The sequence below is a fragment of the Sceloporus occidentalis genome, unplaced genomic scaffold, assembly GCF_023333645.1.
Source record: "Sceloporus occidentalis isolate IW3139 unplaced genomic scaffold, rSceOcc1.0.p SCAF_3, whole genome shotgun sequence".
NCBI classification, from domain to species: domain Eukaryota; kingdom Metazoa; phylum Chordata; class Lepidosauria; order Squamata; family Phrynosomatidae; genus Sceloporus; species Sceloporus occidentalis.
The window spans coordinates 10886519-10914327 of record NW_028316983.1 but is presented as its reverse complement, the minus strand read 5'-3'; the positions used below and the strand labels follow the sequence as shown (position 1 = coordinate 10914327).

Genomic DNA, 27809 nt, shown 5'->3' with positions numbered 1-27809 from the left:
TTTTTCTGTATATTTGTTTTATTTGACTTACAGTAACAAAAACCTATGAAGCTCCACATTTAATGTACAATGATATATTCTGAAATATAAAATACAATTTACAGAAACCTGTCAAGTAAACCTAAACAAACACTTGATTTTGTATACTTACATGTATGTTTTTTAAGTTAGAAACATCTTGAATAAAAATTACATCATAGTAGGTAATTGTATTCTACACCACCTTTTTAATATTTTGCAAAAAGTTTTGCATACAGGTTGTGTTTAAATCAATGCATCCTTGACGAAGATGAACCAATATAAAGTGTAAATTTGTAGTGATTTATTTATGGAACAAAGATACGTGTAATGCGATTTTCCAAAATGTAATGTTATGAATCTAATTTTACATTAGCAATTGTTTATAAAAATATCAAAATAATTGCTCAGCTGTATAAATCCAGATAAACTGCTGACTTTTATTCTGTGCACTGTTTAGAATGATGAATTTGAAAGATAAGGAAATAGTATACTGCATTTCACAGTGAAAAGCTCTCCCTTTTTTAAAGCAAAGTATTGTTAGTATCAGTGTATCAGTTTTTCTACTCCAATCTGTACACAAATATTTACTTCCATGTTATCAAGATACCCACAGGTTTGACAAAAACAGGAGCGGGGATATAATTCTGGCCAGAAATTAAACACTTTTCGGTTTCTATGAATGACAACAGGAGAATTAACTACATTTTAAAATATCTCCCATTGAAATAAATGGCTGAAAAGTGCTTAATCATAACCAAGAATATCATTTTTCTCTTTTGATTTATAAATCTTTTTGACTGAAAATTACAGAAAAGCTCAGTCTTAAGTCTTAACCTTCATCTTTGTATGAAATTCTGGTAGACACTGTACCCTTCAGTGGAAAATTCATAAAATATTTTCCTATAAGCATGTTTTAAAAGCTTAGCTGTATTTCACAGAGAGGTCATTCATTTTAATCAATTATGTCCTTTGTAAAAATGCAAAATTTAAAACCTTTTAATCTTATTAATTTTTAGATATATTCATTTTATGTCTAAATTCTTACCAGGTGAAGTCTGTAACTCAAAATGCCCTCAGGTAAAAAGGAAAATTGTGAACCTAGAAGCTTAGCATTTCTTATCCAAATACTCTGCAAGCTACAAACAAATAGTAACACTGCTCCTGAGCCATCATTTCTTTAAATACACAAAATCCAACCACTATCAGGTTTGTTCAGGACAGAAATATTGGGCTCTCTTGTATGTAGGAAACTACCTGAAACAGCAAAATACTATATATTTGAGATGTAAAGGTATGGCTTCTAAGTTCTTGCTTAAATTTTAATTAAATTACAGTTCAAGTTACTGGAAAACATAACTTTATATCCTAAAAAAAAGCAATGTGCTCTTTGAAGGTAATTCCCATTTTTAACTTCTATAAATGGAAATATCAAAATAAAGGAAATAGAAAAAAATCACAACATTGTAGAAGTATAATGCTATAGTCACAATGCCTCCTTGTGTGGGTGCAGCAGCTTGCACATGGACTCTGCACACCCCTGTCCACAGAACATCACTCTTTCAGGTAGTGCAGTAATCCAATGAAGAAGAAGGGACGAGTCTCTATTAAAGCCCTATTGGAATCCGTCTGTACACTGGTACTGTTCCCATGCATGGAAGAATTGTGCTGCATTTTGTAAGAAAACATTATGAAAAAACATAGCAAGCCCCCTATGTACTTGCTTAGTATCTGAGTATATGCATTTACAATTCAAATTTTCTTTTTGTGAAATACATTTTACCAAAGTATTTTCTAGCAAACACAATTTACAATATGTACAAATAGTACACAATCAATTCTTACATTTCCCCCACTTCCAAGCAACCCACTATTGAGTAGTTTCTTTTCTATGTTTGCTTAGTGGAAGAAGGAGCAACATCTTGATGTGGTGGCCTTTGACCACTTGTTCGTGTTTCTGTCTTTGAGTCTTTATCACATTCTTTACTTTTGCTCCGGTCCTTGCGATCTCTTCCTCTATCTTTGTCGCGCTCCCTATCCCTTTCTCTGTCTTTTTCTCTCTCCCTACTTCGAGCTCGGTCTCGGTATCTATCATAATCACGGTCTCTGCTTCTTGATCTGTCTCGCCTCCGATAATTATCTCCTTCTCTAGTTCTAGCTCTCTCTCTGGTTCTTTCCCAGTCTTTACCTCGTTCTGAATCTCTTTCCCTTTCTCTGTTACAGCTTCTATCTCTGTTTTTATCCCAGTCTTTTTCCTTGTGCCTCTCCCACTCCCTTTCCCTACCCCTATTCCAGTTTCTGCCACGGCCCTTGTCCCATGCCCAGTTATGTTCACGATCTCTTCGTCTATCATCATTTCCTCTATTTGAACGATTATCTGAGTGATCAGCATGCTCTGATATTTTTTCCTTATTACCTCCCTCATATCTCTGTCTTCCTTCAAAAGGCTGGTTTCTATAATCATTACTTCGGCTCTCCCGAAAATCAGAACCTGACCACTGTGCTTCTGACTCAGAGCCATGCCCGGCAATATTAGGATGAGAGGCAGGTGCTCCAGTTTCATCCCACATCTCTTTCCGATGCTGTGGTGGATGACTTGGAAGATCCAAAAGAGGCCTGGGGGCTGGTTTCATAACTTGCTGAGCTTGTCCTGGAAAATTAAGCCTATTCGGGATAGGTTCGTTTTGTTCTGGAAATTGGCCAGACACTGGTCCCCTTGGTCCTCCAAACTGGTGTGGTGGTGCTGCACCTCTCTGGTTTGGAAATCTGGGTGGTGGGCTCTCCCTCTGTTCTTCAAAGGGTGGTGGCAGAAGTGCCCTTGGTGCTGGCATGTGACCTGGAGCGGGTCCTCTTTGTCCTTCAAACTGATTTGGAGGAGGCCCTCTTGAGCCTCCAAAATGATTAGGTGGCGGGCCTCTTGGGCCTCCAAACTGAGGTGATGGGCCTCCTCTCTGACCTTTAAACTGATTTTGGGAAGGCCTTCTTTGCCCTCCAAAAGGAAAGGGGGAAGGTCCTCTATTTCCCATAAATTGGGGAGGTTCAGATCCTTCATACTGTCCAGGAGGACCACTCATCTCATGATACTGAGAATCTGCAAATTCCATATGTTCCACATGAGGTTCTCTATGATCTTCAAACTGAGAAGGTGCATTTTCTCTTGGAGCACCAGGAAATGATGGTGAAGGTCCCCTGTTATCACTAAAAAGAGGAAGTGGTCCATGCTGTGTGGAAAATAATGAAGGAATAGGTGCTCTTGGGGCTCCAAATATATTTGGTGGAGGCCCCCTTTGCCCATCATTATTTAGTGGAGGATTATGACCTTCGGTAAACTGTTGTGGTGGACCTAGCTGTCCATGGAAGTCAGGAGCACCACACATTATTGGCGGTCCAATTTGTTGTCCAGTAGTAGCAAATGGGGGCCCAGCTCTTATGTCCTCAGTTAGAATTGTGGGAGATTCCACTTGTTCATAAAAGTGGCAAGCCTGATTTCTTTGGTCTTCATAATGTGAGGGGCCTATTTCTGCTTCAAAGTGACCAGGAATTGTTTCCTGAGATGTGAACATTGGATTTGAAAAAGAGTCCATTACTACACCAGCAATATTACTGTCTTGAGGTTCATTTGACCAAGGAACACTCTGAGCAGTGTTAGGTGCAGGGAAAGTAGGCATAAACCCTGGATTAGGTGGTGTGGGTAGCAATACTTTACGGAGAGGTGCATTTGTGGTTATTTCAATAGGAGCTAGATTATTTATAGTTTCCTGGTGAACTTGTGGGGCATTTTCAAATGTAATAGATGCAATTTGTTCAGGGAGATCAGAATTTTTTCCAATTGTAACCCATGCATCAGTGTGACTAGGTAAAGCAAGAGGAATTGGTATTTTATCTTCTTTGTCAAGTGAAGTTTGCAATGGACCTGAATATGGTGGAGGAATTGGTCCTGAAGAGGATTCCCCTGGCAACACATGCTGCTTTACCAAAGAATCAGAACTTTCATTAGACTCAGTTAATATCCTTCTAGCTTGTCGAGGGTCCCTTGTTTGTCTAGGGTCACTGCCCTGACTAAACATTTGAACTTGACTTGAGGATGTGGGTGGCTCTGATGATTCAGGAGGCTGATTTTCATGTTGAAATGTTTTCACTATTGATGATTTTGGAGGTGGTGACATTAAAGCATCAGATACTGAAAAATGAGCCATTGAGACACCAACCGCTGCTCTCTGTTGCCTGAGGGCTTCTTCCTGTTCTTCTAGTTGTCTCTTCTGCTCTTCTATTTGTTTGTTTAATTCTTCTAACATTTTTTGTTGCTCAACCAAGGATGGTGGTGAAGATATATCAGGCACAAATGATGAAGTAGATGTTGACAAGAGGTTGCTTTTAGACTCTGAATACATTTTATTAGGCAAGTCATCAACAGTAACTTTTGCTTCTTCTAAGATAGTTTCATCTTCTGGATCATAAGCTTCATCTTCCTGCTCTGAGGTTTCACACTGCTTTCCAAATCCACTTTCATTACTCTGCATTTCAAATGTTCTCTCTGGAATATACTCCTCCTCAGGATCATAAGGTCTGTCATCTTCCTCCTCTTCTATAGCTTTATCTTTTGACATCTGCCCAAACTGCTGCACAATGGGATCTAGTAAAGGAGCAGCTGGTAATCCTTCATCAACAACCGTTTGTGCTTCAGACTTTGAAATATGAGCATCTTCAGATTCCTTGGTAATAGGGTCAAAGGACTTCTTCTTACCAAAAAGAGTTTGCAGAATGTGATCAAGTGGTGTAGATGATTTTGAAGATGAGGAAGTAGTAGAAGTTACTGTAGTTGTATTAGTTCCTGATGCTGTAACATTTGCTGGTGCAACAATATTTGTATTTCCTGCTTTAACTGAGGACAATATTTTTAACACGGAAGATGTTACTGTTGAAGGTGGCTCTGAAGAAGGTGGTGGTGGTGGAGGAGGTGGTGGAGGTGGTGGTGGTGATCCTGGTGGTGTGGTACTAACAACTGTTTCTCCAGAATACAGTGAGAACTTTGGAGTTTTCTTCTCTTGCTGAGAAAGCGCGCTGGCTTTTGAGTAAACAGGTATTTCAACTTCTTCCTGAGTCTGAGCTCTACTTCTTTTTTCTTCAGTCTTTTCAGATTCCAGCACAGTTGCAGGACGCTTAACTTTCTGACAAATCACTAATCCGAGAATTAAATTTGGACGACTTGATTCAAGGCCTGTAAGACAAAAGAAGATTTCATGTAAGATATTAGCATTTAAATGAAAGTTTAATTTTTTTAGCTATTTTATTATTCTGTTGTTTCAGTACTAGTCAGTAGTATAACTACTAATACTGGTAAGCATTTTTCTCACTCTGATGTGGATCAGTCTATTTTTGGAGCATACTGAATTTCTTATTTATTAGTTACATAATTTTATTATTCATTAATTATTTTAGTTATTATCCCAACTTCACAGTCAAAATGCTTTGCTGTTGGAAGAATAACAAGTGCGACTTATATATAACTATGTCATATAAAAAAATGGCTAAATTACACAAAACAGTCGCTATATTCTAGTTTAAGAATAAGAAATGTAACAGTGAAAATACCAAAACTGTGCAACTATCATTGTTCCTTATGCGTTACTCTGAATTCTATGCCAGCTTTTAGGTGGAAGAATTGGTTTACTAGGTATGAGCATGACTCCTTTGCATGTTTAATCATAAATCAGGTATACATATATACAAAATATAATCTTCAGCATGCAGTGCTTGAGAAGTAACTGTTAAGAATATGTGCATTAATGTGCAAAAGCAACATGCACTAAGCAGCAGCAGAACGATGCTGTATTTGTTTTAAATGTGTATGCCACCTTGATTCTCAGTACTGAAGTACTAAAGGAAATAATAATTATGATGCTCTAGTTCTCATGGATGACCCTGTTTCATGTGTTTAGGTTTTACATCATTGTACGCATTAAATATCACAGCTCTACAACTTGAGTAATCATATGGATGAGTCAGAAAATCTGGACATCAGTTTTGATGTCTGTTCTGCCCACAGATGGTCATCAAGAAAGAATATATAAATAGTATAAATATTTAAATATGTATATAAGTATTATGCTTTCTACTCTTATCAGACTATAATAAAATGTGGTTTAAGTGTTGGGCTACAAGTCAGGAGACCAGAGTTCAACTACCCGCTCGGCCATGAAACCCACTGGGTGACTCTGGGCCAATCACATGCTTTCAGCTTCAGGGGAAGGCAATGCTAAACCTCCTCTGAACAAATCTTGCCAAGAAAACCCCATAAGGTCACTATAACTTGGAAATAACTTGAAGACATACAACATCCTCAAGAACACTTCTAATTAATATAAAATTAATCATTGTGTGGGGAAAGATCATACCAAGCACCAACAAGTTTCCAAATTTGGGAAGACTTTTGCCATATAATTTGGTCTTTAAAAACCATTTAATCCCATCTCACGTCAGAATGTTTGTCTGTATAGCATGTAGTATTAACTTAAACCACCATGTTTGCTTCCCACCTTCTTTAGCTATGGATAATTCTCTTTGTGTGATGTGACTTGTAACTAGTCTTCCCCAATGCCAGAGCTGAGCAGGGAACACCATATCTTCAAAGCTTTAACATGTAACACATACTCTCGACAGGAACACAAACACTAACATGCTATGTGAACACACTAACATCTCACAACCAGTTCTATCATAGTTGAAAAACCTTACAAAGGAGAATTTACTGTTAATAGGCTAACTCTGCATTTTAAAGAGATTAAGTCCTGCATATTACATCTCTCTCTTTTGACTGGATCCTCCTCACAGTCTTTCTGGAATAGGATCTAATCATCCTCTGCATAGGGAGTATTCATTTTTCCATTACTTTTACCTAACAGACCAATAATCTTTAGTTCATCACCTGCCTAACACAACATATAATAACTTTCTTGTTCTGGTTGTAACTAGTTGCAATTAATACAGTATATTAAATTTGTTCTCACATTAACTCATGCTTTACATGTGTCTTCTTTGAGTAAATCTACAATTATAATAATTTCTGCTTTTAATAATCCAGCTTTCAACCTAAAGCTGGTATAATATTTTATAAAGTTAAACTGTCCTTTGCATGTGTTCAACCTGGTGAATGAAAATCAGTAATGAATTACAGAATGCTGGTGTATTACATGAAATGGGCAAGTTGGCTTTTTCTTTTTAAAGTTATACTTGCCATTCGGTCAAGTGGTTAAATTCTATTGGTAGTCCCGACTAGAATCAAGCCACTGATTCAAATTGATCGTTCATTCAATGGCTACAAATTGATCCGCCATTCAAAATCCAATGGGTCCACTCTAGCTGGGACTACCCTACACGACTCCAGCTAGTATGGCTTTGTGAGAAGGATTTAAGTCTATTATTCACACAACAGGACAACTAGTACTTGATGACTTTTAAATTAGTTTTAATTTTTTTAAAAAAATGTAACCTTCCAAAAAGACACTTTTTTCTCATTTTAACTGTTCTGATATTATTTTCCAAGTCCTGAGGCAATCCTATACACACTTACATTGAAGTTCCATTGAATCAATGAGGCTGTTTTTAGTAGACATGTGCAGGATTGAACTATTGCTAATAATGTGCTTTAACAGCCAGTTTTGTCTGACTTTGTCCTTATTTGTTAACAGGTGATCAGTGTTGCTTTACAAACTAATATTCTAACAAGCTTTACATTTCACCCACTCTCCCAATTTTATTACTTTGCTATTGAGTCCCTCTCTTTTCATTAATGGTGTTCCACTCAGGAATTGACCGTACCTTAAAGGTACAGAGGTTTCACTGCAGGTTTTAACTGTTATGCTGACATTTGTTGTGTGTTGTTGTATCTTATCAAGCCATTTCAGACTTATCACAATCCTAATGGGTTTTCTTGGCAAGATTTGTTCAGAGGTGGTTTACCATTCCCTTCCCTGGAAATACAGGCGCTATACAGACAGGCCAAAATAAAGCTGCTTCGAGTCACTTTGGTGGTATGGTGTTTCAATGATGCATGCGTTCGAAGAGTCTGGAAGCTGCACCAAAGCTGCACTCCAGTCCTTAGAACCGGAGCGTAGCTTTGGTGCAGCTTCTGGACTCTTAGGATGCATGTATCATTTAAACAGCATACCTCCAAAGTGACTCAAAGCAGCTTAATTTTGGCCTGTCTGTATCAGGCAACACAATACTTTTTATAGTGTTAAGCTAGGATAGCTGGTTTTAAACCAGCTGCATTTTATGATCTCTATACGATCAATCCAGTTTAAATTGAAGAGATGGGAATGTAGGTTTCAACTTACTAAAAAACCAAGATGATTTGGGACTAATTACTCATAACTTCCTCTGTACAAGAAAGTATAGTTGGCCTTCCTTATCTAGTTTTTTATCTATGGATTCAAGCATCCACGGCCTGAAAATATTTTTTTTTTTAAAGTATAAATTCCAAACATCAAACCTTGAATTTGCCATTTTATATAAAGGACACCATTTTGCTATAGCATTTTAATGAGCCTTAAGCATCCACAAACTGTTATCCAGGAGGGCCCTGGAACCAAACCCCAGCAGATAACAAGGGCCCACTGTATTATCAAATAAACTGTTTTTCAATAACTAGCCTAATCATTTGGAAAACAGAAATGGTTGCAGGTGGCGCAGTCCATAGACATATAGCTTGCAGGAGTCTATGACTTCAGAATGAAATTTTGAAATCATAGTTGGACTTAAAGAGTAGGTAACAGCAATCTTATAAAGGAAACCACGTAACAATCATAAGCTGTTGGTAATAATATGGCATTAAAAGGTTACATTTTTTGTGGAGGAATAACTGTTGTTGTTGTTGTTGTCGTCGTCTTCAAGTCCTTTCCAACTGATGGTGACCCTATCATGGGGATTTCTTGGCAAGTTTCTTCAGAGGAGGTTTGCCACTGCCATCCTCTGAGGCTGAGATAATGTGACTAGCCCAAGGTCATCCAGTGTTTCCATGGCCGAACTGGGATTCAAACCCTGGCCAAGTCATAGTACAACACTCAAACCACTACAGCACACTGGTTCTCTGGAGGAATAATTAGCAAAATTAAACAACAAATTCTATTGGCAGTTGGGACCAAGATAAGGATGACCAGAAATGAAGTTTCTCTTTTAAACAGTGTTCAATGTTCACATTTTCCTTTTCTAGACAATAGATTATCAGAATGTGAATCTGTTTCTCTCTTAAAATGGAAAATTTTAAATATACTTGTCTCCAGTCAGAGTCAAATTATACAAATGTATTTTTACCTGTGCTTAAATATTAGGGCAGGATTTGATGTGTATTCAGATAAATGTATGGAGACTCTCTGCGAGGAACTATACATTATGTACTTGTTTCTTCTCTTGCTACACTTTGTAAACCTTCTACCTTGGTTATTTAGAAGTAAATATACTTATTTCTAACCATAAAAATTAATTTTAAATTATGAGTTTCATATTCTGAAAGATCTCTGACTGGTTTAAATTTAAATCACTGCAATTCACTGAGGCTACAGAACTCTTTCAAGTGATTTTGCTTATAAATGTTGACCATTTATTTCAAAGCCAACTTCATTCCTTGGTCGCAGCAGGCATTGGCAGAAGCGCTCCCTCACTGAGCTGCATTTATCTATAGAGCTCTTGCTTGCTTTTGCAGGAATAAGTAAATAACCAAGGATGGATAGAACTGGGCCTGTAGGAAGGGTGTGATTCTCATCAATTACGGGTGCTCTACCACCAAGATTTTCATGTCAGTTACTAAAAAGATCACAAAGAAAATAAGTATTGAAGCTAAAACTTTGTACAAGAGAACAGAAGTTGTCTAAAGTATATCAAACCTCTGCTGCTGAAAATTAAGCAACTAGAAAAGTATCTGTTGATTAATTTTTCTTTCCTGAAGAGACTGCATGGGGGGAAGGAGGGGGGACTAATATCAAAGTGATATGTAGAACAACAAGAAAATATTCCTCATCAAATTCCAGGTTTGTAAGTGCTGGAAAGGTTTTCTTGTGAACAGAGAACATGAATGTTGTAGCAGCTGTGGCAGGTAGGCAACAGTATAACTAATGTATCTGCACAGATAATCCTCCCTCCCCAGCCCTGCATGGAAGAAGGCAGTGAACATAAATGGCCAAAGTCAATACAAGTGATCCTAGGCCAACTTGTTACGCAAAGTTCTCAGCCATATGAATCATGTTGGTAAGGATCATTTATGCAAGAACAAGATACATAAATGTAGAATTCCTTAATGAAACTGGGAACAGCTATTTTTCATCAAAAGCTAAATGATCAAATAGTCACAACCTTCTACTTCCCAGATTTAGTAATATAAAATGTTTTGAGCCTGTTACAAATTATGTTGTTCTCTTTTACTTTCATTTGATGCCAGCTGACGTGGACTCCTGTAGAAAACTGGTTTATCATGTAGCAGGAACAGAACTGTCTAATGGCTCAGAGAGAGATGAGGAATTAGGTAATGTATATTGCAACCATTTCATCCATAACATTTCCCCTTAAAATGAAACTAATTTTCCTTCTTTAGAGCCTTTTTCTGAAAATAAATCCTATTGAACTAAATGGTACTTACCTCAGTGTAGATATGCATAGGATTGAACTGTTAAGCACTTTGCAATCTTCACTTTAAACTTTTAATAAGCATTATTTAATAACTGAGGTGTCTTTACAGCAATCAGATACAGATGTTTGTAAAAAAAATCCCCTCCCCCTCAGCATTAGGTGTATCGTGTCTGAAATGCAGAATGAAACCTGTGATACACAATGTGCATTTGGCCCTTCATATCTGTGGGGGGATCCATTGTAGACTCCACCCTGCTTATGTGGGACTTCATGTCCTGTTGTTCCCAATTGGCGGTACAACATGTGTGTGCCTCTGCTGAAAACAACGGGTTGCCATCTGCGGATGGCAAGATTCTAATGTATGTATCTTGACTATAGTTGTAATACGTGCGTGTGCGTGTGTGTATTTTTCCCAGGACCCTACACACTTAATTGGAGATTTATTTCACAAAACAGAAAGAATAAACTCTATGATTAACCTTGCAAGAATATTTAAACTGAAATAGACAACGACCACTTTGGATAAAATCATTTTATTAAAATTGTATAGCAAAAGCAATAAATTTCATTTGGCTGGATTTAAAAAAAATCTCTACATGCATACACCAGAGCACAGAAACATCCCCATATCTTAAAATACTCTAATTGTCTTGTGTATAGAATACATACTTCAAAACTTTGGTGTTTCTAAGATATAGGACCTTATCACACATGGGGGGGGGGGGGGGGGTTGCAGCTCAGATCCGCAGTCACTCCTGTTCTAGCAATGCAAAGCATGATGTTTTTCCACACCAGATACAGAGTCACTCCTCTCTAGCAATTTGGATTGAGGTTAAAACATGTTTTTCCACACCTGGTTGCCTTTCTGTTGTCCTTCCGAAGTGAGGGAGAAGTCAGTACGATTCCAAGCAAGTCACATGATGCGGACTCAAGCAAAGGGGAGTGAGTGCACATTGTATTACACCAGAGCATACTGTGAGGGGTCAACGATTTGAATCGGCACCCTTGCACATGCTCAGTGGGGCTCTGGATGCTGCCCTCCTTCCCTGCCCCCTCCTTAGCTGTCATCCTTCATCGGGGTCTAGGAGAAGGCTGGGGATGATGGGATAGCTCATTGGGGTTGCTGGGGCCAGGATCAGGATGCAGGAGCAGTCAGGGGATGATGGGATAGGTGGCTGGGGGTTGCTGAGGCCAGGATCAGGAGTAGTCAGGGGATGATGGGATAGGTCACTGGAGGTTGCTGGGGCCAGGATCAGGATGCAGGAGCAGTCAGGGGATGATGGGATAGGTCACTGGGGGTCCCTGGGGCCAGGATCAGGATGCAGGAGCAGTCAGGGGATGATGGGATAGGTCGCTGGGGGTCCCTAGGGCCAGGATCAGGATGCAGGAGCAGCAGGGATGATGGGTTAGGTGGCAGAGGGGGCGAGATGGGGATGCAGGAGCAGTCAGGAGACTGATGGTTAGGTGTCAGGGTGAGAGTGGAGCAGATCGGGGTCTAGGAGGACGCAGGGGATGATGGGATCGGCTGGTTGGCAGAGAGGAGGAGATGGCATGAAGGAGGAGGGGAATGACGGAGCAGGACACAAGGGCCAAGGGAGTGCTTTTCCACGAATTCTCTGAAGCCACTTTTTTTCCATTTTAACCAAATGAGGGGTGACTTCAGAAACACTGCTGAAGCAATTCGCAAGGGGCTCCCATAGAAATCAATGGTGTCTGATAAAACAGTCCCTTTATGAGGTGAAACCGCATCGTTGGAAGTGCAATCACTTCGGAAGTGAGTTGGAACTAAGCTACAAAACCACCCCAAAGCTCCGTGTGATATACTCCATAGATTCAGAAGCCTGCAGTCTGCTTTGTTCACTGAACTACTTCTGTTTCATGAAAGTGCAGTATCTGCCTTTTTGTCCTCCTGAGATATGAAGGAATTTCCTGAGATTTTGTTGCTGTTGAATTCTAATTTCTTTATTCACAAACTAACTAAGAATAGCCAATATATTTTACAAGATCAGTTACTTTAATGAGAACTTCCTATCCTAGCTCAAGGTTATATTTCAATAAACAGTAGTGACTGGAGATGCTTTAGTGTTTTTTAGCAAATAATGCGTATATAGTTGCATCTTTCCCAATATGTAAAATATAGAGTGGAATCACTAAAATTAACATCACACCTATCATACAAATTAGTAGCAGTTCAAACGTTAAGACTGCATTCTATGTGCGCTTGTCTAGGAGATGAACTTACATAGGATTACAGTATAAGGAGGGCATGCCATATATTCTAGTGGGGCTATCAGTTCAAAATGGAGAAGAAATAATATATTCTCACATATGAAATAATAATTCTGTAGGTAAAAGTATTTGATGTGTAAACTACCTTTCAACAGCAAGGGGGACTATGACTGGCAGTGTAAAATAAGACATACACAAATTCCCAGCTGGAACAATCCTATTAGGAGCAATCGCTTCTCTTCCTCTTCCCAAACATTAAATCTTGGCATTCATTTGACATTGAAACATGGGAGTATAATGAAGTCTTTTATGTAGGTGATATTTTAAAATCAGGTTCTTTGCCTATAATGTTCCTTACTTGACTCAGAAGGTACCCTGAAGTAACTAGCTTTCAAAATGTATTCCAGAGATAACAGAGTTCTTTATAAACCTATGGGAGTCGCTCAAATTTAATAGCACACAAACCTTCTTGAAAGATAGTTTGCCCATGACTACTGATCTTCCCTGCAATACACAACAAGGTAGCATTGAGGGTGTGGTAACCTTTAAGCCAGACTTGGGGACCATGTGCCCTCCAGATGCTGTTGGAATGAAACTTGATTAGAACCAGCCTAGATAGTGTAGTGGAATGCTGGACATGATAGTTCAGCAACTTCAGAAAGGTAAGAATGTGCCCCTAGACCAAAGGTGGGCAACTTTTGTTCTATGGAGGGCCAAGTCACCATTTTCCACCAGAATGCTCTGTAACACAGTTGGACCTTGGTATCCGTGGGAGATCTGTTCTGGACCACTACCACCCACAGATAAAAACAACAACACAGGACTGATGGAACTTGCCATCTGCAAATGCTTAAATCCATGGATGGCTAGTCCATGGACAGCAATGCCCCTCTGTATACTAACAGAAAAGACAATGAGGAAGGTAAACAAAGTTCAAGATTCAGAGTAAAAACAAACAAAAACTCTATTTTAGGTAAAATGTAGAAAGTCTGTTTTCCTCAGTTCCCTTTTGCTTGTTTACAAGTAACCAAACATGATCTGGAGGGAACTCTTTTTATCAGCTAAGTGAATTCCTTGCCATTATTCTAATATTGAAGAATATTCCCTTACAAGTATATGTGATTTTTTTTCTTGAACAGGTCACAGTGTTTCATTTTCAAATACAGCAGCTTGGACATAGCCAAGTTTTTTTTAAAGTTAGTTGGCCCTCAACATTCTCAACTTAACATCTGCAGATTTTATTATTTGTGAGTGTCTCTGGAGTGGGGGCAGGAAGAAGGTATGAAAGTGAATGAGAGAAAGAGAATTGAGCTCCTTCCTTCTGTTGTACCTGATATCCACATGTGTGCCCAGCCACAAGAGAAAGGGACAGGAAGGGTGAGTGAGTTCTCCAGGGACCTTGGCAGTTGTGGAGCACAGCAGAGAATGGCGGAAAGGAGCTCTGCTCCTTGTACCTTCCACAGTCTCCCTGCCACTCACCTTGGCCACCTTTCTTTCCTCTGCTGTGCTCGGCGCTTCCATGTGCACCCCAGTAATGGGATATCAAGGAGGGCAGGCAGGTGGTGTAAGCCAGAGAGTGAGCAAGACCTTGGGGGAACATGGCAAAGGCACCTCATCTCCACTCCCTGCCCCTGAGAGGGTCCTATTGAGGAAGCAGGGGTACAGCTATTTGCATTTCCCTACTTTCACAGAGGCCCTATGCCCCGAACAGCCATGAATGTGGAGGGTCAATTGCATTTTCAATTCCTTCTGAAGTCCATAGCAGTTATTTTATGAAAACTTGTTCTTAGATAGAACACACTTTCCTAAATAATGAATGAACTAAGCTGTGTTTTTCTGCTTTGCAATGGTACCGTCCCCTATTATGAGAGTACCTGATAAGGTGATGTCAGAATGATAGGAAGGCAGCTAAGTGTTTGTCTGATCTCCTTGGGCTCCTTTGTTCTTCCTGCACTGTGTCCAAACCTGGTGGATTTCTGAATGTGAATGTGAATTGAGCCCTCCCTCCAGTCCATCTACCTTGGTCCAGGCCTCAGAGGGAAAGAAGAACTGCTGGACCTGATCCCTTTCCCCACCACCATTCCCTTCTCCTTTTGTGTCGTGTCTTTTTAGATTGTAAGCCTGAGAGCAGGGAACCGTCTAATTAAAAAGATTGTATGTACAGCGCTGTGTAAATTTACAGCGCTATATAAATAAAGCTTAATAATAATAATAATAATAATAATAATGGGAATATCATTTTTTGTATAACAGTATTTTGATAATTGGCATGTATCTTTCAACCTGAATGACATTTGTGAACCTCTGTGGTAGGCACTGTTAGAGCATTCTGTCACTTGTGCTGCTCTGGAGCATACCATGTTGTGTATTTTAAAGTATTAATAATCTACCTATGAGTTTTTTAAACATATAATTGTTCATCCTATGGAATAAAAGCGTGTCTATGTGTATGTATGTAAATGGTCACATCTCGAATCCCACCTTCAACCCCATTGGGGAGAAAGGCAGGATATAAATCCTGGAAATAAAATAAATAAATAAATAAGCGAGCTTTGGAATTGAGAGTTAAAATTGTTAAGATTCCTTAACTTTAAAAACTATTGTTTCTGAGTAGTACTTTTCTTCTGTGTTTACCTAACTGAAACATTTTAAGCAGGTGTAACATGTGTAGTTTTAAAACTCAGGAGGCCAAAGGTATTTTGGATTTCCTACAATTGATTGCTTACCTGGTCCCTCAAAGGGCAAAAGTTTGGACGGAATAGGATCCTTAGCACTGAGAGGTATCAAATAGAGGTCCTTGACATGTCTGTTGTTATTAGCTACCACACCAAATCGGCCACGACTGCTAAAATAGGAGTAGAGAGAAATGTAGGCAACTTCCTCCTCTTCTGTTGCAGGATGGAAACGGATCAGACATAGTTCCTACAATACAGAATACAAAGGAAAGCACTGACCTATTCATAATTAATAAAAAAAGCAATTAAGGGCAATATAACATGAATAATTGCAGAATTATGATGACCTCAAAGGATGTATATATTTAAAAACAGAAACAGTGTATCAGTTAACTCCCCCCACCCCACCCCTATTTACCAAATAATTCAAATTAGCATAACATCAGACCCTTGTCAATGTAATCCCTCCTTCCAACTGTCATCTTCTGGGCTAGGAAGGAGTGAAAGGACAGGCCCAATGCCATCGGGACCAGCCTCAATTAAGAAAAAAAACCCTCCCTCCAGTCCATCTGCCTTGGTCCAGGCCTCAGAGGGAGAGAAGAATGCTGGACCTGATCCCCTCCTCTCTCACCATTCCTTTCTCCTTTTGTGTCGTGTCTTTTTAGCTTGTAAGCCTGAGGGCAGGGAACCGTCTATTATCCTCTCTGTTGTAAGCCGCCCGGATTCCCAGTGATTGGGCAGCATATAAATAAATCCTATTATTAAGTTTACTTCACAGTGATTCATGGGCATAATTTTTGAAAATGTAAATAACTCTAGTGTGTCAAATATAACAGAAGCCTTATTACCACAGGAGAGAAAAAGAATATATAGAAGGAACAGGCAGAAGAGCAGTTTATATTATTTTGCTAATTTTAAAATTTCACAGACAAATTCTTGGGTGGGATCCAGAGTTACTGAAGAAGGGGAAATAACTCAGAAGAAATTTTATTTGAAACAGTAGACCTGTATCCCATAATAAAAAAATATTTTAAGCACCTCCCTCTGAACACTATACCCTAATGATTGGGATAAATATACAAGAAACTCAAAAGCAATCTCTACTGCTCTCTTGGGCAGCATAAACAGTTGTAAGGATAACAGGATCCCATCCACTATTGTTATTTCAAGCAGTCTGAATCTCTTCATCATTACCAGATTTAAAGATTAAAAAGTTACAGATTTTTAAATGAATACCTTTGACACTGAAGACTTGAGTTTGCCAATATAATCCCACACTGTCTTTGGTGAGATTCTTCCTCCAATGTGAATTGTATCTGGTAAATCCTAAATAAAAAGGATTTGCATGGTGTGAAAGAAAATCACAATTTGAGGACAAAGTATGCTGTCCTTAATACATCTTCCAATTAACAGATCTTATCAGCAGAATGCAAAAAGAAGGTATATTGTGAAGTCGAAGGCTTTCATGGCCGGCATCCATAGTTTTGTGTGGGTTTTTCAGATTATGTAATGTCAGGAATAAACTCTTCTAGAACATGGCCACATAGCTCGAAAAACCCACAAAAAGAGGTATATTGTTACTGTGCTGTACCCAGAATTGTTCATAATTTTTTTAATCCTGCTCCTTCACACCTCAACTTCTAACTGAAAACCTATGACCAAATTAATCCCACAACCCATCGATGTTCAAAATCTGGGACTGGGCAAATGTTACTTTCTTTTAGAATCTTATATGAGAGTGGGTGCTCCTTAAAACTTTCATTTCAATACTGTACTTTCTATATGGGAAAATGGAACAATGTTTGACCTTACAAAAATACTGCTTTCAATGATAATTAGGGTCATGTATCCACCTACTGGTTTAATGCAGAACAGATTTCCAATAATTTTGGAAACAGACATACAAACTATTTGGTTAGGTATGATATAACTTTCTTTTAGTTGAAAGGCTGGAAGATACATTAAAGGAGGTTAAAGGCCTAAAGCTCAATCCCTCTCATACTAGGCTCAGAATGCAACACCAGAATGCAACCTTTTTTCTACTTTGAGAAAGTTTTATACCAAATGTGTTATGACCACAGCAAATAGCAGGTAATGATGAATTTGTTACAATACCTTCCTGCTCTAATGAAAGGAAGGACTGGCAGTTGTTTCAGCTGCAGCCCTACCCACACCATTTTCAGTTGCTACACTGTACAAACACACAAAGCACAATACGGAGCCTCTTTCTCATCAAAGTATGAAATATTTTATGAACAGTTTAATTTATGTATGAAGTGTCAGCCATATCCTATGAATCTTCTGTCCAGTTTCTAACGTTACACTCCACCATTATTTGCAATGAGGGAAAATATTTACTTCAGCATGAATGGTAAACTGATGCTGAATGGGGAGTCTGCACAAAAAATAAAGTATTTTATCCAAATGCATCTGAGGAAGTAGGCTCAAGTCTCCAAAAGCTCATGCGACCAACTTCTATCTCTTAGTTAGACTCACAGGTGCTGCAAGATCCTTTTGGATAGGTATTTTATCTGTCTCTTTTGAACAGGCTGGTGGTAGAAAGTCATCTTGCTCTATAACAAGCCTCCCATAATGTGACTTGTATTAAAGCAGAAATGTTCAAACCTCTTTACATTAATTTAGCTGCTGACTCCACCTAGCTTCCATGTCCTGTACTGATTAGTGAATTATTACAACTCAGACCAAAAATGAATTACAAAAGTCTTATTTGGTTGATTTGTGTAGCTTTCAGTTTCTTAAACATGTTTAATATGGAATATAGCTTCAGATAAGGTTCACACACAAAACATAAGCACTTTGAAGTCCCACCTCACTAAGGTAGTCAAAGGACCCAGAGACAGGATATGCCTTGGTGACAAACTTGGCCACACTCTGCATGTTGATGAAGCCCTTCCAAATGGTGTTGAGACGAGAAAGAAAAAGGGAAGTATCTCCTTCTTGAGGGGACCGTATCTCTGACATACTGTAAAAAGAAAATGAACATACTGGGTTAAGTAGGAATCTCCATTGCCCTTTCCACAGCTACTTCTCCATCACTAACATTTTAAACATTTTTTTTAAAAATTACATCTCTGGTGCTACTATGCTTTACCACTCAATGTCATTAGATGGATATTTTAGCAAAACAAATGAATCAAACATTCAATTCTAAATTTAGATTCATTTGTGTACATTAAATGTAAGGTTAGTGGTCACAAATTATGCATAATTAATTTCCTGATCACATTATGAAATTCCTATTAACCTTAGAAGTTGAGTTTGTAGAACTGTGGCTGTTTTTCTTTTGTACAGAAGAGAGTGTTCTTAGACAAAAGTAAGATGGTATCAAATCATTAGCTTCTTTTGGGTGCAGAAAATGTGTATTTCTATGTTCCCCAGCCTTTTATACATTTGGCTCCTTTCATGAACCACATGAGACTGAACAACTGCAAACAAGCTTTTAAATATAAGATGCTAGACGCTTACTCATCTTCTCTTAGTAGGATACATACCTAACATTTAATGATGGTGCACCTGCCAAGTATCGTGTGTCTGACGAGGATGATGGTTTTGTTAATATTGACTTTGGAGTTGGTAAAACAGATTTTGATATTTCTAGTTTACTTTCTCCTACAGGAACTGTGTCATGTGCTGAGAAAGGAGGTAATACAGAAGTCCCAGAAGAAACAGAGGCTGATAAAGTACTCATAGCAGTTCTGGGATCCTTGCCAGACACTGTCACAGTAGTGGTAACGGTACCAGCATAAGACATGGGATACAGAGAGCCCTCATTAGCTAGAGAAGATTCGGGGTTATTTTGTCCTTGACTTAAAGGAATGTAAGTTTTTTCCATGATTGGTAGAGAAAGTGTTTCAACTGTAGCTACAACTTCAGGTTCTGGTGCATTCTCCAGTTCTTCTTCTTTTGTAACCTCCATATCATCTGATGGTATTGAACTTTCCGACTTCGGTTTTATCTCTGTCTTTGGTTCTGCCTTTTTAGCAGAAGAAAATCTGGGTTTTTTTGCAGCTGGTTCTTCATCCGATGCTGAAATTTGACCTATATAACAGACAAAATAAGCATTTATCATTGTGACCCAGTGTAGTCTGAAGGACTAGCACTGGACCTGAGCCTTTCTGTGTCAGCATGTGGTTACAGAATCCTCCCTCCCCTCAAGGGAGGCTAGACTAAACTTTACTTTTAGGTGGGCAGAAACATGGAGGAAGGAGTGAATGTTAACAATCATGGAGCAGATAACATTAGGCAGCAAAGCAAAATGTTTTACATGCTATGCTTCAGAAATCAAGGAATCTGAAATAAAATATCTTGCTTTTGTAAATGTCAGCTAATAAAAAGCAAGTTACCAATTTATTATATAAAAAGTATTCAACTGAAAATCTGGAATTTTGCTGAAAATGCAGCAAGTCAATGAAGTGACTAATGATGTTGCAATGGCTAAATATGGGGTTATACTGAGAGCAAAATCAACATTACAGTTTATTCTCATGTTTCTACCATATGGTCTTCAAGCAGTATTATAAAATATGCACATACCTGTACATATTTTGCAATTCAGGTCAAAAAGATGGGCTCGATGCTGACTTGTTGTATCCTGTAACATACTACTGAAAACATCCAGAACAGGAGTGCTGCTTTTCTCTGGGGCTGTTCGTTCCGATTCTTGCTGCTCCTAAAAACAAATGCAGACAACCCAGATGATGAGGATATGCTGATCTACCATTCATTTCAACTATCTGCAGGCTTTGCTCTGATTAAAAACAAAACATGCAGTTGTTTTTAAAAAGCATCAATTATCAAAATTAGGACAGGATCTGTCTTGGAAAAAGTGGAGAGGGGTAACCACAGAGCTTCTGTAAGTTCCTTGCAAGAATTCTGGGTTGGAAGGGGAAATGGAGCAGTAGGGTTCATAAAAGAGGAACACAGGAAATATGTTGAGTAGACTGGAGTATATCATGTATTAGTCCCTTTTGAAGAGTAGCAATTTCCAATGCAACACTTCAGTGCATCTCTGGTATATTGCTGTTTAATATGAACCCCAGAGTAAGGCTCGCCAAGGCTATGAAAAATAAATTTATTACTTGTTGATGCTGTAGTACATGCTCAGCTGCTGAATGCTTACAATGGTTTCTCTTTTCAAGATGTCAATATATTTTTCAACAATTTAATACGCCCCATTTTAGATTTTATAGTAATTTCCTCTGAAAAAAATACAAAATTTCAGGAAATCATGTGTAGATAATTAGCTGTAAACAGGCACCTCAACTAATTAATACTTACATCAGAGTCAGACACTGGTGGAGAATCTTCCATGTTAACATCTGGAATGGGTTCTTGTTTTACAGCTATTTTTTTATTTTCAAAGGTTTTGCGTCTAGGTGCCATTATCTGTTTAAAAAAAACCCGATTTATTTGTATACACAAATTCACAAACATATCAGTAAAATTTTAATACTGTTTTGTAGCCAATCACCAACCAGCTGTCAGTATTACTATGTAGAAAACTAACAAATTAATATAACTAAATATTCCATAAACATTTACAAACAAGTCTGAACAAGTTACTGTATATCAATTTGCTATTTGTAAGTTTTAGTTAGCTAAAAGGACAGTCATATCAACAATCTTTACTTAACACTACAGACATTTATTACTTACTGCTTTGGCAGGTTTCTCTTTCCACATAGAAAGCTCTTTGGATAAAAGTTCTTCTGGCTTCATTCTTACTAGCTTTGACAAAGGGAGGTCTTCTCGAAGAACACGATGGAAGAGACCCTGGAAAAATAGGACTAATTTGATTATCAGCTAAAAGAGTGCCTACTTATGCATAGGTAAGTAAGTGGTGTTACCCTGTTTATGAATTTCTTCTAAAAGCTATCAACTAATAAAATTAATAAGAATACAGTATACACAAATATTTTTGCATATTTCAAGAAGAAACATATTTTAGAGTAATTTGATGATGTACGAGGGTCATTCAACAAGTACTTAGCCTCACTGCCTGATGGCGCTGCTGTTACAAGAGTTTTACCATTGTACAGTACATTCTTTTAGAAGCCTACTGTCAAAGTTTCAGTCAATTCCCTTCATTTGTTTTGTTTTGATAGCCTTTGGAAGCGAGCGTGTCGGTTGGTTTTACAAAAATGGAAAAAGAGCAGTATCATTCGGTGATTCGATTCTTTTTTTTTTTGGAAGGAAAAATGCGCAGTGAAATCAAAGAGCGCTTGGATGCTGTGTACGGTGACTTCTCCTTTGATGGCGACTGTCAAGCATTGGTTCAACGAGTTTGTTCATGGCCGCACATCGGTTTTTGATGAGCCACGCCCAGGTGCCTGTTCTATCGGCCGGAAAGGTGATGGCCACCGTTTTCTGGGATTCACAAGGTGTGATCCTCATCGATTACCTCGAGAAGGGTAAAACAGTCACAGGGCTCTACTATACCAACATTGGGCCAATTTGACGCTGAATTGAAGAAAAAACAGCCCCGTTTGGCGAAGAAAAAAGTGCTGTTCCACCACGACAACGCGCCGGCTCACACTTCCGCGGTCGCCATGGCCAAATTGGTCGAATTGGGCTACGAATTGCTGCCCCATCCACTGTATTCTCCAGATTTGGCCCCCTGTGACTTCTTTTTGTTTCCAAACCTGAAAAAGTCATTCGCCAGGAAAAGATTTGGTTCGAATGAGGAGGTCATCGCCGCCACGGAGGCCTATTTTGCAGACCTCGGGAAAATGTATTTTTTGGACGGGTTGAAAAAGTTGGAGCATCGCTGGGCCAAGTGTATCGAGCTAAAAGGAGACTATGTTGAAAAATAAATCGCCACTTTTCCAAAATTTTCATTTTTCTTTTGTAGGCTAAGTATTTATTGAATGACCCTCGTATATACTGAGCAGACTAATGATAAACATTGGGTCTTAGTCCCTTTTTCCCACCCCAATTCTGAAAATCTGCTCCAAAGGAGTGGAGGACAGTGTAAAAGGAGTCTTATCAAAAGTATCTTATAGTCAAATAAAAATAGGTTGTCAGGAAGCTGTTCACTCACTTTTCTTAATACAAACCTGATTTTTGGGGTCCTTGAGGTTGAACATAATACTGCGATATTTACTCTTATACCGATTATCTGTAGCTTGAAATAAATTAAACATCTCCTTTTCAATATTCAGTGCAATCTTTCCCACTTCATTTTCTGTCATGACCAGATCATCACTGTCATTTACTCTGCCAAAGTAAAAAGAAAAGAATACTCAAGATACTAATAGATACCTCAGCCTATCTAAACACAGCTATGGGTTATGAAATCTTCAATTACTAATTTCATTACAAAATACTGAGCTCAGTGAGGGATCATCTAAATTTGACTACCACCTTGCCCTAATGTGATCTCATGTCCTCCAACTGTACCTATTTGGCTTGGTTACTTTTTCAGCTGTCTTTAAAATGCCCCAGTTCTACTTTCTCCTCCCCCTTTCCCTATTTATCCTCAGCTTACTTCAGGTAGTGTAAAAATTCAAAGTGCAAAAAGTAGTTTGTATCAATTAATTCAGAGCAGGGAAAGAAGAGGAAAGGGTGGAATCTTGCCATCCCCAGTAGGCTCAGGCAGAAGTAAACTACTATTCCCTCTCCTAACTTGTGCTTTCTTCTTCATTAATAACTTTTGCATTCTTGGCCACAATCTGATGTTGCTTGGTCACACGTGTCCTGGCTTTCATATGTGAAATGTTGGAGGGTATGTGATATCTTCTGTGACATCTGACCTTGCTTATAACCAAGATTAAATTTGTTTCTTATTTTGAACTAAAGATTATAATATAGGGCAACTGGTGGTTGACACTTTCAAAAGTAGAACAGAAACATGATTTCTATATTAAAATACAATGCTGTTTTTTAAAACCCCAAAAGAATTTAAGGAAGAGCAGTTAAAATTGGCTGTGAGACCTTCTCCTGACATTTAACTTTCCACATATTAAAATCCTAAAACATAAATGTATGTTTTCTTCTCACTAAAAAGACTTTTTAAATCATGAGATCTTAATTTAGATCTTACCTTTTCCACAAAATTTCTTTAAGGGATCGTCGTATATTTTGACGAATTTGGGAATTCGGTTGTGACTGACTGGCGTTCACAGCTAATCTGGTTTGTGATGTTGTAGACGTTGTAGAGGAAGTAGAAGATGTGGTGAGTTTCCTAAACCCACCAACCATGGTAGAAGAGGCAACTGGTTTTTTGGAAACTGAAGATGTTCCATAGGACAGAGATGAAGACTTTGATGTTGAAACATTACTTGATGTAGGTGGACCAGTTGAAAGCGAGGATTTTTTAGGTATCACTCCCTTGAAATCTGCTGCAGAATGTTTAATGGGATGCTTAGTTAATGAAGTACTAGTAAATACAGGGGGTTTCTTTTGCAGGAGATTTCTGTTTTGTGAAGACATCTGTTTTTCAGCAATGGAAGTCGATACAACAATTTTCTTCATTGCTGTAGAAGGTTCCACTGATTTCTCTTCACTCTTCCGCTCTTCTTTTGCTGGTAGAAAAATAAAGCACAATGTGCTATTTAAATTATGCTATTCTGGCAATATTACAAAGCCCCAAATATGATCCCATAGTACATGTCGATGGCTTAGACTCACTGATTTTGCTAGGGGTTTTGTGTATATATTTAAGTCTTCTTATGAAATCAGTGGGATTAAAAGAGAAACTTTGTGCGGATTGTACAATGAAACTACAGAAATCCTGTTTTAGGCCAAGCAAAACATGTCTATTATGTTTTAAAATACAAGATAGTGACGAACTTCTAATATTTTTCCTAGGCACAGACCAGGATTTCTGGAGTTACATTGCTTCCACTAGTTTCATTTTTAAAAGGTGTCTTATTTTTCTCTACATTTATTGGAGATGGGTAATTTGTAAATCCTGCACAGAGATGACTGAAGGGAGACACATGAGGCATAACCAGGCTTCTCATTATCACCAACGTCTGGTTGCTTTCCTTGCCTGGAAAAAAAGGTTTATTGAACTGTATGTGAACCATAACCATTTTTAATTAATAGGAAAGGGAATAATTTTACAGTAAGGAGAATAGATGTATTGCAACAACAGAATAATTTCATCTCTACCGTTTTCAAAATAAAAACAGATCCATCTTCAAAGATTGCACACATGGGAAAATGTTACAATAAGAAGCATACAGCAGTAAGTATAAATAAATACTATAATTAAAATTCAGTGTATTAGCTCTAGTATTTCTTACACCTGCTTCCCTTCCATAGAGTTAAAAGTATATACTAAACAACTATCCCATAGTTCCTACAACTCCAATATATTAGCCCTGGGGAAGGGAAGAGAAAAGAGAGAACACACAATCTAAATTCTTTAACAATCCCCATCCTTATTCCTACAATTTTGAATATGCTGAACAATCAGTGTCTTAACATGGCCAGGAAAAACTGATTAATAAATTGTCTCAGGAGAGAACGTTTGATCAGTGCCAGACTGAATAAAACTAGCTTTATCTTACTAAGCAGTATGACTTCATCGTAAACATTTTAGAATTCTGTTTGTAACAGCAAGTAAACTGTTTCACAGCACTGTCTCTGCTCTCCGTACAAATTCTGAAAATCTGTGCTACCCACAAACAGACATCATGTCCACACTAGCTGCTTGTGCATCATGAAACCTGTACTGTGTGTACTGTTTCTACTTATGCTTTGCATGAAGGAGTAATCAACAAAAGGAGGGAAAGAAAGCCCACCTTCTTTTGCAGTTTTTAAAACAGCAACAATAAGGGGATTTGTTATTCACATCCTGTAATTGTCTAACTATTACTTGGTATTGTGTTTCAAATTTATTATCGTAATGTCAAAAGCTCAACAGAACTATTTTGTTATCGCAAAATAATCACCAAAGCTTGCACTTGTGCATGTGTCCTCTATATCTTGAATACAATGACATGATCAATGTTAGCATAAGAATGTATGTGCACACACATGAATGCCTCAAATAATGAAGTCAGCAACTCAAACTAGTCATTTAGCACAGTATCATGAAGAATTCAGTGCACAGGCACCTTCAAGCATTTCTGCTCTTGCATTATGTTGTTTTTCTGCTTCAGCGACCACAAAAATGGCTATAGAACTTCATTCAAACTTCTGGTGTATGTGGGAGAAACTACATAAGAATGTGCCCAGTTCGTGTGTATAAAACAAGCATCAGTGGTAATTCAGTTATTATATTGTAATAGGTTAGTTCTACAAATGAGGTTGTGTGTGTCACTGAAGAAAGACACTGCATTGAACCATTCTAGAACGTTGGCGGTAGGCAGTACGAATGTATGCACCTCCATACAAAATAATGCCCAGAAAATCAGATGTTAGGACAAAGGAGTTAAAGCTTTCTTTCTTATTGAAATACTAACTTAATGTGATTTTGAGAGAGAAATACACTACCACGTTAAAGCAAATGGACCCACACCTGCTGTCTGCAACAGTACAAATGGGACAAAGATATCTTCTCAATGGAAACTAGTTTTAATTAAGTGCAACAAAATTGCCAAATGTAACTGTATCAACTTAATTTGGGGGAGGGAAATAGCAGGTGGACTCTGATTGCTTGTGGAAATGTAAAGCAAAGGATAAATTAACAAATGGCCACCGAGTAACTGTAAAGTGTAAACCAGCATTTCTTTGCCATGTTTATTTCTTACATATCACACTCTCTTGATGTAACTATACATTAAAGACTCCAAGTAGAGGTAGTTGAAGCTAAGGCTGCACTCACCCAGCCATTACTAGAATACACTTGTCCCTCCATATTTGCGGCTTTGACTTTTGTAGATTTGATTCACAGATTTTATTAATATCTTCTCTCTAGGAACATCTAGGTCCTCTTATGTGATTCTATGGTCAACTTTAACCAAAAGTCGCATTGAAGGACTTAAGCGATTCCTAGAGAGAACACTCCACTAGGCATTTCTAGCTCCTCCAGTGCAACTCTATGGTCAATGTCTGGCAGATGTTGATCACAGAGTTGCACTGTTATTATTATTATTATTATTAACCTTTATTTATAAAGCGCTGTAAATTTACACAGCGCTGTACAATTTTTTAATTGGACGGTTCCCTGCCCTCAGGCTTTACGATCTAAAAAGACACGACACAGAAGGAGAAGGGAGTGGTGGTGGGGAAGGGGCCTTTCTAGTAGGATAATACATATAAAATACATAGCAATACAGGAAATGATTCAATAAAACAGACAACAAAAGAACATCACTGGAAGACCTAGAAATTCCTAGAGAGGTGTTCTCTCAAGTAAAAACAAATGTTTTTGTTATTTGCGGTTTTTCCACATTCACGAATGTCCTGTGCCTCTAACTTCAGCAAATGTGGAGGGATAAGTGTACAAGCAAACTACTGGACAAAATTACAAGCTTTAAAAAGGCTGTTAAGACGGATCTCTTCCAGCAGGCCTTTCCAGAATAGAGAACCCGGCCTCAGAAAAACGTCTGGGAATAAGATACTGCCGCTCCCATTGATTGTTTGCTGAGTGATGTTGTTGACCTTTTTAACTTGTATGTTTTTTGTTTGTTTGTTTGTTTGTTTTTAAATTCTGCATTGGATTTAATACTTTTTTAAGGAGGGGAGGGCACCTGGGATTTTATATGTGCTGTATTTTTAACTTTGTTAGCCGCCCCGATTGTTCTCAGAGGAGCGGGATACAGATAAATTATTATTATTATCATCATCATCCTTGTAGTACCTTAGATGTGGTTCTTGACTTACTCACTTTTCCCACACCATCTCATTTTGTGTCAAACACTTAAGGTTGAATTTCCTTTTTAGCTAGCAGAGGCTATGTCCTATAACTTCTCAATCCTATTAATGCTCAGCTGCAATTTCATTATGAAAAACTACTAATGACTGGAAGGTTTATATACTTGCCAGATACACTCACGTCTCCAAAGATAAAATATCTTTAGTACAGGAATGCCTGATCAGTCTTGTGCAACAGTAATAATAGTGCACGCCTAAGACCTAACTTCACTTGCAAACTATTAACTTGCACCCTGGATGCCATGACACATCTTAACGACACTTGATAGCACTAGCATGTACATTTCTATACCACTTTATAGTGCTAAGTACTCTAAGCAGTTTACAATGTGTTAGCCAATTGCCCCCCAACAAGCTTTGTACTCATTTTACTGACTGACAAAAGGATGGAAGACTGAGTCAATCTGGAGCCCTGCAGGA

The 27809-nt window shown here is 38.3% G+C and overlaps 1 protein-coding gene across 4 annotated transcripts in view; it reads right to left on the bottom strand.

Annotated features, from left to right (window-relative positions):
* The window catches only part of DIDO1 (death inducer-obliterator 1), a 76325-nt gene continuing 48516 nt past the window's right edge, over positions 1 to 27809 (bottom strand). For all 4 annotated transcript variants that reach the window (XM_089513645.1, XM_089513646.1, XM_089513647.1 and 1 more), the window contains 10 exons: positions 23605 to 24085; positions 22619 to 22778; positions 21219 to 21335; positions 20841 to 20948; positions 20097 to 20232; positions 19055 to 19601; positions 18372 to 18525; positions 16779 to 16868; positions 15594 to 15789; positions 1 to 5236 (listed from right to left, as the gene is read on the bottom strand). In XM_089513645.1, the coding sequence (XP_089369771.1) occupies positions 1908 to 5236; positions 15594 to 15789; positions 16779 to 16868; positions 18372 to 18525; positions 19055 to 19601; positions 20097 to 20232; positions 20841 to 20948; positions 21219 to 21335; positions 22619 to 22778; positions 23605 to 24085 (5318 nt within the window). In that variant the 3' untranslated portion in view covers positions 1 to 1907. The remainder of the gene's footprint in view (positions 5237 to 15593; positions 15790 to 16778; positions 16869 to 18371; positions 18526 to 19054; positions 19602 to 20096; positions 20233 to 20840; positions 20949 to 21218; positions 21336 to 22618; positions 22779 to 23604; positions 24086 to 27809) is intronic.